The sequence below is a fragment of the Calypte anna genome, chromosome 5A (assembly GCF_003957555.1).
Source record: "Calypte anna isolate BGI_N300 chromosome 5A, bCalAnn1_v1.p, whole genome shotgun sequence".
NCBI lineage: Eukaryota > Metazoa > Chordata > Aves > Apodiformes > Trochilidae > Calypte > Calypte anna.
In genome coordinates, this window is record NC_044251.1 from 23361749 (window position 1) to 23379539 (window position 17791).

The 17791-nt window shown below is 38.9% G+C and overlaps 1 protein-coding gene across 1 annotated transcript in view; it reads right to left on the reverse strand.

Annotated features, from left to right (window-relative positions):
• SEL1L (SEL1L adaptor subunit of ERAD E3 ubiquitin ligase) overlaps positions 1-16553 on the reverse strand; it is a 29909-nt gene extending 13356 nt beyond the window's left edge. The window contains 16 exon segments of the mRNA XM_030451754.1: positions 800-856; positions 1508-1627; positions 1719-1753; positions 2054-2135; positions 2743-2802; positions 2883-2936; positions 4635-4676; positions 4678-4731; positions 4733-4799; positions 5984-6089; positions 6690-6783; positions 6785-6808; positions 6810-6859; positions 9131-9353; positions 9708-9745; positions 16405-16553. Of these exon segments, the coding sequence (XP_030307614.1) occupies positions 800-856; positions 1508-1627; positions 1719-1753; positions 2054-2135; positions 2743-2802; positions 2883-2936; positions 4635-4676; positions 4678-4731; positions 4733-4799; positions 5984-6089; positions 6690-6783; positions 6785-6808; positions 6810-6859; positions 9131-9353; positions 9708-9745; positions 16405-16480 (1182 nt within the window). The 5' untranslated portion in view covers positions 16481-16553.
• Between the last annotated feature and the right edge of the window lie 1238 nt (positions 16554-17791).

The following is a 17791-nucleotide window of genomic DNA, read 5'->3' on the forward strand; positions in this document are numbered from 1 at the left end:
GTGATCAGTCCCACCTAAATTAGCATTTGTAACAGGGTTTCCCCTTTACAATCTGAGTATTGAGCAGCAATCCCTCAGTGTATTCCACAAAGCAAAGGGAAAAAAACCCAAACAACTACAACTGCTACCTGGCACAACCTACACAGGAAAATCTTATTTCCTTATTGTACCTCCAAATCCTATTTAAAAGACATCTATCAGTTCCCATTCCAGTTTAACTTGATTATACTCATTCTGACCATTCAATACATGTCTGGATGATTAAAGAGAGTAAACTTAAGGTATGTTAGATGTGATGACTGTTAAATAATTTCTGGGTGGTAGCTGAGTCTGAAATAATCCTCAGCTCTCTATTTTTTTAATACATAGTTTAAGGAGAGGTTAGTTTTTTTAACTTCTATAACCAGTAGCTAGTTTGGCTTACATCAGCAGAAGTTCTATTTTCTACACACACTTAATATATTTAGTAATGAAAGTTGCACTGTGCAACCTTTAGATTCTACTACATATACAAAAGCTTAGCCAGTTTCAAGTATTACTTCATGAAAAGCTGGTCTTTGTCTTTGACTTCCTCATTTCTAAGATGATTAGTCTTAAACTAACTGTGTAAGAAAATCAGCCCCGTGTACTACGCATGTAAGGTTAAGTTTTATTGAATGAATTAAGTTTTAATGATTTCAATAGTCTGGTTCAGTAAATACTTTAAGGTGGTACTTAAATAATTTTTACTCACTGTGTTCTAACAGCTATACTTTCTCAGTCAAGTGCAATACACATCAGAGATATACAGAAAGGTTACCTGATGATTTTGCTCTACTCCTCTTCCTCCATGCAAATGCAACTGTCCAAGGCCAACCTAAAAATAAATTTTACATTGCAACCAAGTCACTTTTCCCTAGGGCCTTCTTTTTTCTAGTAATACAGATACCAGTGAGCTAATTACATGCACAAAGACAGAAACATGTCAGAGCTAAATATGCCACAAAGTCTGAAGGCACGTATTTGCTTCATAAACTACAGTCCTACTTTTTCACATCAGCCTAAGTGGAAATTTATCCTAGATAAGTGACATGACTGTCCTAGATACAAAATAGTAACTGAATTCTGCCTACCTAATTCTTACGTCATATATGAGCAAGTTGAATTGTGACAATCTACCTATATTAGTATATTTCTCTCCTGCACTGTGTGTAGGAGAGGTCTAACCCTAACCCTGCAGCATAGAGAACTCACAGAAAACCAGAAACAGCAAGAAATGGAGGTATACTTTTAGAGCTAATTCCTTTGATAAAGGCCTTCTCCACGACATCTAAAGCTATCCTTAAACTAGTCTGACTGGTTTCTACTGAAAACCAAGATCTTTTTTCCTGATAAAAACTTATCAGGGAATAGTAACAAGTTTGATTAAGTAGAAATAGAAAACTAAAGCTCCAGCATATTTCTATTTCCATAAAGCTGTTCCTGAAATTCTTGAAAACGTCTGCATGCCACCAGAACATCATTTTACCTGTGCTTGTACATCTCCTTTCTCTGCTAAAAATTGGTAATACTGAATCAAGTCTTCTTCTAGCATTCCACTTGCCATTCCTGGATTTTCCACTTCATCTGCTAAGCGAATTCGCTGCACCACGGTGCACCAGGGATCCGACCTTTCACACATGTAATTGTAAGGCTCCTGCACTGGAAGCGAATTCATCTGCTAAGCGAATTCGCTGCACCACGGTGCCACCAGTCAGAGAAATGTCACTAGCAACTGCAAAACACATAAGATAAATTTTCAGACAGTTGTGTCCAGTTGAAATATTACACTTAGAAAAACAGATCTCTATGGAGCTTCAAACTGTTACTCAGATAGAATGAAATACTTTGACACTTTCTTAAGAATTAAAGATACTTCAATAGAAGAAATAAAAATAGCATATAGTTATTCAGAGCCAGACAGATAGCTTGTTATTAACTATTTGTATTGATAGTATAGTTCTAGTATTTTCTAGCTGAATGATTCAGAAACACATAAAAAGTCAAGAACATTAGTCTAGTAGAAAGTTTTTACCATGATTAGCTACAAGTCTGTAGTGAGTGAGAGCAGATTCACAACTCTGAAGAACTCCTATTCCAGCCCAGTACCGGTAACCCTAGAAAGGAAAATATAAAAATATGGGCCTGATGGTTATTTGACAACATATTGCTTCACAGGTTCCAATCTGTTTTCACACTAGTTAAGCAAAATTTGATGAGACAATAGGTAAAACAAAGGCTACATGTGTACTTTGTCTGCATTAAAAGCAACTGACTGGTAGCATTAAAGGTTATGTATAGCAAATTTTCTTCAACTATGACTCAGGAAAAAGTAAATAAGCAGAATGATACTTAGGGGTGAGAACCTAAAGCCTTTTACTTACATACGTTGCACTTTATTTATCTTACAACTCAAACTACTGATTAAACCAGCATCTTCTGCAAAGATTTCACACTTCTCATTAATCCATAAAAATAGAAAGTCTGACACTTCTGCTTTAAGTCAAGAGATGTAAGCATGTTTGATCTAAATTCACAGCTTAAAATTACCAGACTTTTCTTTGATTTCACAAAGAATGACACGGAAGACACCATTGCCTGTCTAATGCATGCATGATGAGCTGCTATTTGGACAGTGTATTCACATGAGTGCAGACCTCATATTAAAAATTTAAGAGTACAAAAAGTTCTTAAAAATGTGAAGTTTTTAACTATCTTACTTACCAAAATCATATGGGCGATCAGGTTTCCTCCTAAAGCTCCAAAAGTGTAATACACCAGGGCCTTAAAAAAGAATCACTGGTTATTTAACATCTGCCTCCAAGATAAAATACACAAGAACACACTGAAGATTTTTAAGTTACCTTAGCTTGACTAGAATTGACTCCTAGACCAGATGCATACAGAAATCCGAGAGCCTAGAAATAAAATAAACTTTGTCAGCACATCCCTTGAAAAATCTGGGATGGGTTTTCCTGGAATAAGTAAGTATAAAGAAGTGAAACAACAACTCGGAGCTACAAAGAAAATGCCAAGTTCTGCCTTCACTTTGGTACCTCCTATAACTAGGTCTTTCTCTGCCCCTTTTAAAGGATGAAGTTTCTATATCATTTATCTGCCTAGGACACTAACATATCAGAACTCAGTCTAGTGAATCAAACACAAGCAAGTCACTACTACTTCTCTGAATACCAAATCTAGACCCAAAAGTTCTGAATATAAAAGGTGTCTGAGTTTAAAGACCTGCAAGTGAAGATGAGCAATATCAGCCAGGTTATTCATGCATCCTATTTCTCTCAAAAAAACAGTATAAGCATACAAGAACTATGACCTTCCCTAGAAGAGTCTTACCTGTTTGATTTACTAACAGGTCCTACAAACCTACTATTTTGGATCTGTTCTGCCATCGGTAAGTTGCATGCATGACTATAAATATAAACAGCTAGAATGCACAAACCTGTTTGGCAGAGGCTTTTATAAAAGTTATTTTTATTCTTAAAATTTACCTAATCACTGCTCTAACACCTGACTCCAAGAAGAAACTAGTAGCACAGAAGATGGCAGTACTACAAAGGTGTCTATACTTACATGTTTGAAGAGTATTCTAGGCAATTCTGAAAGTGCAGGGAAAAAAATACTAAAAATGACCTCCTGCAGACAATACTAAATTCTGGACCAATAAAGGTCAAGATCTTCATTCAGACATGAAGTCCCTACAGAAAACACCTTCCTGCTTTCTATGGTACGTCAGCAATCCAACTTTACACAGGGAACAGCAGGAGACTTGGTAACTAAAAAGCTAAACAAAACTGGGTAATTCCTAAAGATGACAGTGCCAAAGCAAAAGAGATAACTAAACAGTAAGCACAAGAAGATATTGAGAAACTGAGGTTGAAAATTCCCACATTTTATTACATAACATGTAAAAAATTACATAGGAACAATTTTGTAATGTTCAAAGGCACACAGACAAAGTGACTCCCCATTCACTAAACAGCTTTCAAGATTTCTAGTTTATCAATTCCTACATTCTAAATTTTTGTGTGTGTATATCTACCTACCTCAAAGATAAAACTGCAGGTTAAAAGCCACAACATCCCACTCAAAGTGCAAGAAAAAAGTTTCAGAGAAGATTTGTTGGTGCAGTGACCTGTATCTATCAGATTTTTGATGCATATATCCTATCTAGTCTGTCCTACAAATAAAAAGACCACCACTATACTACATTAATGGTAGTTGAATGCTGTTCTTCTAAATTGAAAGAGAAGACCTGTTTCCAGGTGTTTACCCTGAGGGTGCAGGTGCCTTTTGTTTGTGTATCCTCAGTAACACCAGCAGCATGCAGAAGCAAAAGCATTTGGGGGATAATCTTTGAACCAAAGCATTAATCAATATATTTCCTGGATGAAGAGCCTGAAACCAGCATTTTTACTTGAAGTCTTCAAATAATTTAGAAATGCAGCACTGCTGTCTTTTTTAACCAAACAGCTACTTACTGTTCTCATTCTATTCTGGATGCAAGAACAATCTATAAAAACCACCTTAGAACAAGTACAAGCCTATAAAATGATTTATAAACCTACAAAAACTTCTGTAAAATCTAAGGACATACACACCATTTGTCCTTTAGGAGAACCTTCTTCTGTTAGTTTTTCAAAGTAGTTCTTTTGATGACTGGATGTTCTGCTTCAGGTAATCCCCAAACAGCAAAGCCATAAGACACTTTCTCCATTGCCTTGGTATGATTCATGTCAGCAGCTTTCAGAAGATATTGATATGCTCTTAAAAGAAAACAATTTCTTTACCACCTTGAGGCCAAAGAAGCAGATTTCCATTCATAAACCTGAAAGATTCTGGGGAGGTGCCCTGTTTCCTCTGTTCTAGCATTTATTTTCTACAAATGCATCTACCTATGGTCATTCTTTCCATCTCTGAATCTCAATCTATGCAACAACACAAATGATTTTAGCCAACAGAAAAAAAGGATTTTAAGATTCACTCAAATGGCATGCAAAAGAAACATGCATTTCCTTCCCTATAAGACATATCAAAAAGCTTAAGGTCAAATGATCGTCTTCTAGAATCAACAGTTTAAGAGCTGTACCAGGTACCTAGTAGAATTGCTACTTGCACAGCTTGACAGGTCATGATAAAAAAAGAAGTCTGAACAAAACTATGAAGTCACTTTTTAAAACAGTAATGCTCACAATAAGAAAGGTCTCCAAAAACACCCCTTTCTATTTAGCCTCAGAACTAATAGAGCTGTTCCACACATAACTTCACCTTCTAAGAAAGCACAAGGTACTCAAGAGAACTAAGAATTAATATTATTTTAATTCTACACTACTTTATCCAAAATAATACTAGTTAGTCTACCTTTTTCTTTGCCAAGGTTTAATGGAGAGTCTCTAGCTGTACTTCATTTTCCCTGCTACATAAAGCAAAAGTACACTCCTCTATCTCCACAAACAAGTTTATGTGGTAATAGCACTCGTGTAATAAGCAGCAGCTTGAAGTCACCACTTAAAAGCAAGAACAGAAACAGAGCAGGACAAGAAATGCTGAATTTTCCCACTTTGAAACAAAATGAACAGAATGTAAAAAACATCTGAAAACAGACAATTATATTGCATCATGTTCTCAGTTTTTTTCTGGGCAGTTGCCACATATAAACTGTAGCTAGAGAATTGCAGTATCATCTTGCATTACATCAATGTTTTGACAACATCATGTCTTCAGAAATTAATCTTAAATAATTTTAGTGGATTCAGAGGAAAGCAGACAGATTTCTTTTTCTAAATATCCTGACATTATTATTTATTTCCAGTACTATCACCACATAGTTTGATGCTAAGTTCAATAAAGTCCTAAGTCCAAGGGCAATTAGTTCAAGTAATTTTTCAGTTAAACCAAAGTGACCAGCCATATCATCCTTTTCTTGTGGGGGTGGAAGAAGTAAACTTACTCTTTCTTCTGAGCCTTTTTACTGCTTTCATTAAGGATTTTCATTCCAGTCTGATAAACATCCTCAGCTTCTTGCATCTGCCTTCTCTTATTAGACTGCTCTTCAGCTAAAAAAGAAAATAGTATTATTAAGAGCTCAACTTACACAGTTCAAGACTATGGTCTCAACATTCTTATTTATTCTAAAGGGGAAAATACAGCCAAGAAATGTATTTCTGAAACCAATAAACAACCAAACTGATTACAGAAAGCTGTCTAAAGGTCATGTTGGATAATTTTGTTAGACAGTTTCTTCTCATGTGATGTCTGTCATGTGAGAACTTGCTTCAAAATATTATTTTCATTGCTCCACAGCAAGCTGTGCAAGGAAGAAAGGTTCCTGGAGAAGGGCTGCCTTTGTGCAACAAATCAGCAAGTATAATGGGAAATACTGTTAAACCTTATACTCCTACAGCCTCAAACACTTGGAGTTTTATAGATGCCTCCGCTGCAGGATTTCTCAAATAGCTTTAGGAAGAGGCATTTGCATTATAATCTTTTCCATCATGAGAACCTTGCCTTTATAAATTACTTGTATATGACAGTACAAGTGACCATTAATTTATGACAGGAACTTGCAGACCCTGAAATAAAAGGCACTAATAGGACTGAAAACACTGGCTTGTGGAAGCATTTTTCGGACAAGAACAAGACATCAGGATACTTACTTTCACAGAAGCCCCACTTTTGATCTTTCTTGTAATCATAGGTTGTTGCACACCAAAGCCTGCCATCTTCCCTCCCATCTGCAGTGCACTCTGGCATACTCCTTCTCCATAAACAAAAAAAGGGAAGTGGCAAGGTTCACCATCTGCAGTGCCTCCAATAGCTGTCAAAACTGAAAATACATACCCAGGAATTAAACTACTTTCCTTTACACTCCACAGATTAAAGAAATCTACTACATGTAACTCCTTTGCTGGCTTTGATTTCTATGAATTGCATTTGATCAAGGTTTTAGTAAAATGTCTAAATTACAAAAGCCAGAAAAAGCAATCATTCTTCTAAATAGCACTTGAAGAAACATTATTCTTATTCTTAATTAATTACCTCAAAAAAAGGCATGTGCTTTCTCATATTCCTTAGTTCTAAGAAAATATTTTTGTTTAGATTGGAGAAGGCAAATCTGAGTTACATGTTTATTGCCCACCAATATGAACAGGCCTTCCTTTCACTGTCTTACCTCTGCACTCCCTTCCTTATGCAAGAGACTAACCTTTCAAGTGCATTCCAGTGCATATATTGATTTTAGCCTCAGGCTTAGACATAACCATGACAGAACCACTCACACTGCCACACGTGATACTGAAAGTACCTGAACATCAGCAGGGATTACACTTAGAATATAAAACTTTAAGATAACACTTTTATGAAACCACTATGAGTCCAGACATTTTCTATTGTTATATATACTAGTACTGAAAACTTCATTTCACTTCACCGATATATTTAAGTTGCATTCAAAATTACTTTGAATAGTGCAATTTATCTCTTCTCATGCACTACAACTTCAAAGATTGTTGATTCTAATACTGCAATATATTTAAATAAAATCAGTCTTCAATAAAGGCTGAGAATTATCTTCTTTAAAATTGATTTTTTCAATTAGACTTTTATAAAGGTTTTTCTCTTTCATTTAGCCAGATCTAGCAGGTGGGTTGAGCTTCATTTGAAGACATTTGCAAAGTCATGCAAGTGAGAATGTCAATTATAAGGTGTTTTTTCAAGTTAAGTTTGTAAGTTTTATGGTTACAGACAAAGCTAGTTCTTTCTCCTAGCACCTACAATTTTAAGTCTTAGAGACCAAACTAATTAAAAAAATTCACAATGATTTTTTGAAGCATAAGGCAGTCTCTAGGACTGGTTAGCCTGTTCAAATTGCTGTTCATAATTCCATTCCCTGGCAGATGTTCCACCACACCAAGTCAATTATTCCATAACATACAAGGAGAAAGGTAATTTTCAGAAATTTCATTAAAAAATGTGTTCAGATGCATTTAGCTTGGAATCATTTTACGTATCTGTTAATCACAGAGCAATACACAAACTCATGGTAAGGGTGCATATAACTGCAAGTGATGAGATCTCTTTATCACTGTCATTTGAAAAAACTCCAGGTCCAGGATATCAACACTACCTGAGAACTTCAAGTTTTAGTTTTATTGTCTTAGGACATTGTCTCCTGTACTAAAAGTAACTGGACACAAACCATTTACATAGTGCTCTGTGAAGTTAGCTTCTGATAGAAGTTCACTGTACAATAAAGTTATGAAATTACTCTGCCCCAGTCTCTCCCCTTGGCTCTTTGTTCTAAATTCAACCATAATGCTGTTATCCCTGCCTAGAGAGTAACAAATACTAGCTCCTAAAGCAATGACCAGTGCAATCACAGCATGAAATGCTCACCTCAGTTATTTTATCATGTACTTAAGGAATAATAAATAGGAATTGAGGGAAGTAATTTACTCAGAGGATGAATTATTTTTTTGTCAAATTGAATATGCAAGTAGCAGCTTAACTCTTTTACTATGTCTGAATAAAGTATATAGTATTTTATCTTTGTATTTTTTCCTTATTTACTTTTATCTCATCTCATACTTCATGTAGCAGGAAACAAATACTTGTAAGTTTTGGCTACATTAGCAAGATTCCTCGGAAGAGGAAAATAAATGGAACAGGAATTGCCAGCAACAATATATATAACACATATATAACATATAACCAGCTCAACATATAAGCTGGTGGACAGTTTTAAGCTTTTAGTATTATTTAGTTTTTAGCTTTTTAAGTTTTTTAGTATGGAACTTGTCCTGTTACAAAAATATAAAATGTTAAAGATAAATAACTAAAAAAATACCATTTTATTTCATACAAGACCTCCTTACTACCTTCAGTATCCTGAAAAAATTGTGGGAACTCAAAGAATTTTATTTTAACCACCTGGATTTCAATCACAATATATTTGAAAACTTTTTGATGTTACTTCTAAATGGAAATGACAATTACCATTCCGTTCCAGAAAGATTATTACTCTTTGTGTTCAACCACATGCCAAAATTACTCAGATGCATCTTTACTGCCACTTGTTCAAAAGTCAATGAGCACTTACCTGGATTCTGTAACTCTGCTTCATCTAATTCCTTATTTAATAGATTGGACATTTCTAGAGAGTTCAACTCTTCCAGTGAATTCTCTTTTTCCTCCTCTTGACTGTGAAAGTTCTCTTCATCCTCCAGCTGAGAATCTGATTTCCCTGATTCAAGGAAGATCTGACCTGCTACCACTCGAGTTCCTGTGGAATGGTCCTTTACCTGGTCCTCTGCAGATAAAGTCTGAAAGCAACCACATAATTCAGAAGATCAGAAACAGAACAACAGCAGCTGGCAAAATCCCAAAATGTTACTTTTTAAAGATATGATTAATCAGCACACAAATTTTCAATAGTAAGATAACTGGTAAACTGAGCTTTCTCTATCAGCTCTCACTGACTCTATCCTTTCCAGTTATTTGAAAAATATATTCTTTTCAAAGATTTAACAAAATGTTAATTCTTCTGATGAACAGAAGAAATTAATGAGGCAGCAAGAGCTACAAAATAATTTAAAACAGGAATTATAGTTCTGAATATCAGACCTTTATTCTCACGCCACAAGAAAAACAGAATGACTAGCAACTTATTTCCTCACCTTTGATTCCAGTGATTCTTCTTGATTTCCCTCTTCATCTGGAAGAGATGTTATAAATCAGCAAAACTTTTCCGCAAGTAATTTTCTCAAAAATAAGTTTAGCTATAATACTGTACCATGATTCTGAAACATTTTCTGTACTAAGTTGACTTACACACTTCAGAAAGACCTTGTTAGTGTTTCACAGATGATTTTGATCTTCCTTAAATTATGACAACACAACTGTGTGTTCAGTCATGGAAAAAAGTGTGAAATTAAAAAAATAATAATAAAAAAAACCAAATAAAATAAAAATAAAATAAAAAAAACCAAATAATAAAACCTAAACAGCAATCAATCCTCTAGATTACTATAGTCTGAATTGTTTAAAAGTTACCCAAGTAACTTTTACTTAAGTAACTCTTGAATAAAAGTTACTAAAATGAAAAGGATCTTTGAAACCCAAGGTTTTTAGTCAGTAAGTCAGCTTTAGTATATAAAGAGCTTCAGTAGAGACCAGGAAGTTACATTAATAACAGCCCATTTATAATTAAATATTGCTGTTCATAGAATGCTAATTAATTTTGCCTGATCAGCATACTCAAACCTTTACATAGAGTCTCTCTACAGAACTGTGAGAAATGAGTTTGTCTTTAAGATACTGTTCAAGAGCTGCAAGTTTTCTTTAATTTTCATCTTTCTTATCTGGATAGGCTAAAATATATTTGATTAGAAAAACCTTCAAAGAAAAAAATTAAGAAAGGCTATTAGTCAGAGACCTACAGGAATATAGGTGAAAATGAAAGACAAACTAATCAGAAAAACTTATTAATGAAAATTTTACTATTGTTCTGCAGAACTGGGTCTCTATTTTCTCTGTTTCTGTAACTAAGCAGGCTATTCCCTGTGCTGCAAGCAACTTTGTTTGCACTATCATCTCAGCTGAAAACCTCTAAAATTATCACAGCCAAAATATGACTGTTCCCAGTCATCAGCACCTGATACCACCTCACTTACGTAAACAAAAATCCCCCACATTTGAAAGAAGGTGGTACAGGCCTCCCTCTCTCCAGTACAAAACTCACCTAAACTGCAACAAAAGCTCAAAAGATAAACAGATGACTAAGCAAAGCTGCCACTAACTCCTACTACATTTAGAAATCCTCCCCTTTGGAGACTCCAGGATGTGTAATGCTCTGCGTTGGCATGCGAGAAACCTGCACTAGGGCTAGAGAAGGTACCTAATCTGACAGAAGTTGGTGCTCTACACATAAGATACACCGTTTAGTATGGTGTGGTTGGCTGGAAGACTACCAGCATAAATACTGAGAGACAACAAAACTCTCAAGAATGTATAGCCCTCTTCTGAGTTTTGTAAGCATTTGGCAGCAAACAAAACTTGTGTACTTTTCATCCTAAAGTAAGTGTCTTACCAGAGTCATCTCTACAAACATGACACTTCAGTAGCTCATGTTTTAAAGACTTTTAACAGATCAACTGCAGGTATTTGCAAGGGCTAATTTAGGAAGCCAGATTCCAGAGGGCAATTTCCATGTTGTTATGTGAATTATAACTTTTGATTAGAACAAGTAAAAAGATGAGGATCAACTTCCAGCTGTAACAGCATAATAAAAACCAAGAGAAGCTGCAAATCTAAGGTGACAAGAAGTTTGACAGTGCAACTGGGACAGATATATTGTGCTTACTGAAGTGCATATTTCAACAGTAGGATCAAACTCAGAAAGTGTGACTGTCAACAGACAGGGTTAAAAAAGGCATGTTACGAAGTTGGCATGGGTGAGCAGCTGCCTGCTACAGATTCAAAACTGAAAGTGTGTAGAGCTCTTCAGAAAAACTTGTGGTGACAGCAAAGAGAACTCCAGATGAAACAAATAATTCAAGCTACAGCATAAGAACAAACACCAATTTGGGAAAAAAAAATACCAAAAGAGGCATAAGAAAAAAAACAAAAAACAAGGCTGGCTGCATTTTTGGCAGATCACAGTGCTTATCAGCTTAAGGAATCTGACAGATAAGGCTCATTGCAGTTAGTCACAAGAAGGTCTGCCACTGAACTTCAGCACATCAGCTCACTATACAGTAGTTGTTTTACAAATACAGCAGAAGTAAGTGTGCATTTAGGGTATGTGCTGGTTCTTTCTATTTTGAAACCATGAGACAAATTTGAAGTTGCAATGTTTCCCACTAATTACATTCTATATCTTAAATAATTTTGATCTAAACCCAAATGCCACTCCTACAACTTCAAACTTCCAAGTTTGTCAAGAGATTCACACATACTTCTGGAACATGAAGAGTTAACCTACCCAGCAGCTTGTATGCTGCTATTAATATATACAAAGCACTTACACCATACCTGTTACTGCAGTAAACAAACATCATGCGACTTTTTTAACAGCTATACCAGGTCAGGCACTTGGTTTTCTCTGCTCAAAATCAGTTAATATGACCATTCTAGACCATTTTAGACAGCAGCAGGCCATTCTAGATTTTTAGTAAAGGCTTTACTCACTGATTTCAATTTGTGTAAGGCTGACATTACAGAAAAGGACCACACAGGGTCATATACCAGTCAGATATACTACATTTGCACATGTATCAAAGAACAACTGTATTGTAACTCCATACACAAAGTAAAAGGTTTACTAAATTGAAAAGCAAGAGAGACCTGAGCAACATAAGATAGAGCTCATTAAATGTTTGCTCTTCTTCCTTCAAAGTAAATAAACCTCTTTCATTTCTATTGCATCATTTAAATTCTCTCTGAAGGAACCAGCTTTGTTATTAAGAAGTGGTACTTGAATAATTGTTTTCAAAACAGTAATTCCAAAACAGCACAACAGAAACAACAAAACGTTAGTTTAAATATTTCAGCTCTGGGACTTCCTTCTAGGTTAGGGAGATGAGGTTGCAGTGATGACCAAAAGCATGACTAGAGAAAGGATCACTGACAGCCTCATTATTTCACAGAACTGCTGGTTAATATGCACTCACTACTCACAAAAGTGTGTCTGCTTCCAAGAAACAGTTAAAACTATTCTGCAAGTGTTGAAAGATCTATGGAAGGTCACAGTTTGACCTAAGAACAGCTTATTAGTCAAGGCTCAGCTACTGAACAAATTCACAGATGTTATGCTTGTACACCTGCTTCAGAGATTAAAGCTGATAAGTCAGTTTGTTTTTCCACAGTTAACTTTAAAAAAAAAATTAGGTCTGTTACCACAATTGCCCAATTCTATAAACCCCCTCTGAAAAGGCCAATTGGAAATTAATTTTACCATTTGTTAAACAAATTAGAGAGATCCGATGATACAGAGAAAGGAAAAAGTAGGCAAAAATTCTTGTAGCTGAAACAGCTGACAACATTGTACAGAATGTTCCCCTTACAAACAGTGCAGCGCTGCAGATACTGCTGTGCACTCTCACACCACGCCAGGGCTCTAGAGAACTCCACAGAGCTAAACACTTGTTCCAACCATCCAATACTTCATATATAATTAAAATCACCTTTAAAAATTATTCATTTTCCCTCAATTGGAAAGACCAGTGATCAATTAGGCTATTTAAATACAGCAAAAGCACTCAGCAGCCTATGCTAGTTAAAAAGATCTTACCATATGTTAGATAAAGATCTTACCATTTTGTGAGAATTACCATTTTCAAGACAGTACTACAGAGAGAGGGGCAGAAACAAGAGGAGCTATGCAGTGTGATTCAGCAAAAAGAAGGTCATTAGCTTGAGGGGGCTAAACAGTTCCAAAGTTTTGCCATATTATAAGAACAAACTGACAGCCTATAAAGCTGAAGGACTGCTAATATCTGAGAAGAAATAGTGTTTCAGTTTTAGACTGGTCACTCATCTTCAGGAAATCACCAACTGCTTGCACTTACTGAATATTTGGCTATCTCCCAAAGCTCTGACGAATGCCCTAACTGATGACTGTAGTCAGCTTTCTTCCAGTTTTTAACAAGCTCTTCAAGCTTCAACATTAACACAATACAAGTAGTGAGAGTTTGCATGCTCTAGAGCAATGTTCCCTAAAATGGGGTTTGCATACCCCAGAGCCTGTGCTAGCCAACCCACTGGGGGTGCAGGAAGAAAACCTTTTGTACTGTTAATAAAGATTTTCTTAATACCATGTTTATTTCACCTTTACCTCTTTCTTTTATATTTTCTATTTTTGTTCATGTTTTATGATGTACATAATGTTAGTACATACATGTATGTTTCTAAGTTAAACATTAAGAATGCAAGCTTGAAATTTTTTTTACTGGAAGGGATACGTGAACAAAAAGGGTTTAGCCAAAATGGCTCTGGAGCATCCATTTCAGAGTTTCTGTGGTATTTTTTAGTTATTTTTTTCAATGTTCTTTTCATGCAACTGACTTTAAAATAGAATGCAAGCCCTGTTCATCCCATTCAACTGTTGACTTCAGCACAAAAATAGACCCCTTAGCACAGATGCTATTTGTGCTACATGAACTTAAAACATGCATTAAGATATGCAAAATCCTTAAGTGGCATCTATTCAGCAACACTAATTTCAAAGTATCCTTGGAAGCAATAAAATTGTTCCCAGTTGCAATCTGAGCAGTGTATTCATTTTAGTGCAACTACAAGATCAGAACACAGGTCAATCCTCACCCTGAACACAGATCTTTTCCCAGTCTCCTTGCAATTGCCAACTACTTATAAAACTTTCTTTGTTGAAACTGAGATTCCCAATGAGGCAACAAGGTAGGAACTTCAGGGAATGTTCTTCTGTTAGGCAAGTAAAATCAGAAGAGTCAGGGAAAGCTATTGAGCTCTGATGTTTTTGAGATGATGCAGAAACATCCAACAAGTACATGACTGTGCTCATTTGTTCTACTCATTAATGAGAGTATGAAAACCCCTGCCTGTCACTGAAATTAGCCATGAAAGGTGCAGGACAGTCAGAGGAAGAACTGCTTCTCTTTAGGCAGAATGAATGTTTACCTCTTAGTTTGTAAACAAGGGGAAAAAACCCAAACAACAACAAACAACTAACCAAAAATCAACTAATAGTGCCAACCAGGAAAAAAAAGAAAATTTTTTTTCCAATATTTTTGAAGAACAATCAACAGAAGCAGAGGGCCATTGCTGCTGTGATAAACAGAAGACAGCCAGCTTCAGCTGGTACATCATTTTTTAGCTGCTTTTTGCCAGTTCTCCCTGGATTCCTTAACTCTCTCTCTCCCCAATGTTCCCAATGTTCAACTTCTTTGCTATCTGTATACGTTTTTAAAAAATACTACCCATTTCTTCAAGTTCACCATTCACCTCAAGTTTCCAAAAGCTGATTTCAGCAAAGTTTATGAAGAGTTAGGGCTTAAAGCTATAGCTAAAGGACACTTACTGTCTGCTGTCAAAAGCTGGACTCCCAACACCCAATCCTTATTACTTCTGAACATTAATGAACATTTTTATCGCACAGTAGTGATTGAAAACAGCTCTTAATAATCCTTCATGCACTGTACCATGTGCTTTCTTGGGCCTACTGACTGTATTAATTCAACTGACTCTAAATACAGGGTTTCATATTCAGAAACACGAAATTGTGAGAGTAGTAAAGCAGTCAAGACAGCAGAGTTGCATGCTAGAGCAGCCACAGATGCACACTTGAACAGCACATAATTTTTTTCATTTAACTTCCATGTACACACCAGGTTCATCTGACCTGAACAGTCTCATCTCACCTTGCCTTTTTTCTTTATATACACTATTAGTGATAACACATCAAAGTCTGAGTACATCTCTACGGCTTTACAGAGCTTGTATGTACTTTTATTACACCTTAAGAAGTGCCAAAATCCCACTTAGAGAGAAAAACATTGTTTCCTCCTGCAAATATCACTGACAGCCTAAAAGCACATCCCCAGGAGCACTGGGTAAGGCTGTTTACCAAAGGACTGCTTTCTGGCGTTAGAAACTATAGAAATAAATGCACTGCAGGTTCTCACACACCCCCACCCATAGTGGAAAGAGGGTGTGGGATGTAGAAAGCCCAGGAAAGGAAGCAGATGACAACATCCGAGAAGCACACCAGCTGCATAATAACAAAGGAACTAGAAAAAATAGTATTATAGTGACATAATGCAAGCCCCTCTATCTATCTGTGAGAGAAAATTGCTCTGATAATGCCAACATCAGCGTTACCAGCTCCTCACAAGAAAATGAAGACTAGGGAGGAAAAATCTGTCTCATCTTGGTTTTGAACAGCGCAGGCATTACAAAGCAGGCTCCTAACGATCTGTTACAAGGCAAGAAGCAGGATAAACAATGTGCTGATCCTCACGGGCCTGCCGAGCCACCCTCGGGGAGGCAAACCCAGAGGCACAGGGCGAGCAACGGGCCCGCTGACCCTCGCCAAGACCGGGGCCACCACCCCCCAGCACTCGGAGCACCGCAGCTGACAGGAGTCCAGCTCCCTTCCCTCCCCTCTGCCTCCCCAGCGCCCCAGCGAGGACGGAGCTGCCCCCACACCCCAAAGCCCCTGCAAGAACACAGGGTACCCTCCACCGTCGCCGCCTCCCCCGCGCCACGGAGCGGGCAGCAGGATCTCCACCGACACCGCGGCTGTCCCCCCTCACTCCCCCGCAGCAGGCCATGGGGGGCGAGGCCGCCACAAGAGCTCAGGCCCAGAGGGGCGCGGAAAGGCGAAGCCCCGGTACTCACCGGCCGCCGCCAGTCCTCCGGTCCAGAGCACCGCCAGGCAGAGCAGCAGCAGCCCGAGGAGCTCCCGCCGTCCCATCCCGCCGGGCTCCTGTGCGGCCGCCGCTGAGGGGCCCCGAGTCCGGCTGCCTGGCCCTGGCTCTGGCCCCGCCCCCGGCCCCGCCGGCACCAATCCGCCGCCCGCCCTGACGGGCAACTCCCGACTGCCGCCCGCCGCACACGCAACCCCCGGGCACGGCTTGCTCTACATGGCCCGCTCCCATTGGCTGCGGCAGGGACGGGCCGCGGGTCACGCCCTCCTCCTGGCCAATGGCATCACAAATGGAAAGCGCGTGGCTCAGAGAGCGCCGGCCACGCGGCGCGCCCATCCGAAACAGCGGCGCCGATTGGCTCGCGGTCCCCTTCCTACAAGTCCCACAGTGCTCTGCGGCGGCCCCGCGGGGGGGCGGGGCGGGGCGGGGCGGGGCGGGACGGGACCCAGCGCACAACTGCGCAGGTTGGGGCGGCTCATTGCGCAGCTCGCCCGGCTTTGGGGCGAGGCGCCGTGAGCAGCTGACCCCAGCTCCGTGCTCGGTCCTGAGCCCCGGGGCCTGGCCGTAGCGCCGCCTTCGCGTTTAGAGTCGAAGAGGCTGGCTGGGGAGCGGGTCCGCTGTTCCGTGCCGCGGGGCCCGGCCTGCGGGCCTCAGAGTGTCCTTCCGTAGTGGTCGGAAAGGCGGGGGTAGTAGTGGGGAGGAGAGGGGGCTGGTGGCAGCCTCCGTGGGACGTGAGGGCCGCGTAGCGTCCGCTCCGAAGTGCGGCTTTAGTGCGCAACAGGAGAGTGAGGGACCGGGGGCAGCAGAGAGGAGGGAAAGGGAAAGCAGGGGCTGCCCGCGGGCAGGTCCCCTTTCTCGTGCGGAGGGGGATTGTGTGCGCTTCTGCCGGCCCTCGAGGCTGGCAGCCGGTATCGTGACTCGGAGCTGAGCGAAAGTCCGTGCCGTAGCTCCAGCCTTCTCTTTTGGGGCACCCGGAGAGGGAAGCTAAAGGTTTACATTAATACTAAGGTTTTTTTTGTTGTTGTTTGGTTGGTTGGTTTTTTTTTGGGGGCATTTTAATCTGCCAGTAAATGTTTATATCAAACTTTTTGTTTGTTTGTTTGTTTTTGGGGTTTTTTTTTCCCCTAATGGAAAACTGGTTTATGGCTTTAATTTGCTGCTAAAAGCAACAGGGGCCCCTAATTCAGACAAGAATTCATGCAGCTGAATGCACTTTATGGAATTATGTGTGTGGGAAGCAGCAGTAAGTTAAGTATCTGTCTAAGCCAGCACAGCTGAAGCATGTGGGAATCACAAATGATGTGAAAGTAGAACTTTCTCTTCAGAGGAGTGTCAGCTCTGGGAAGGGGCTGAGTGGG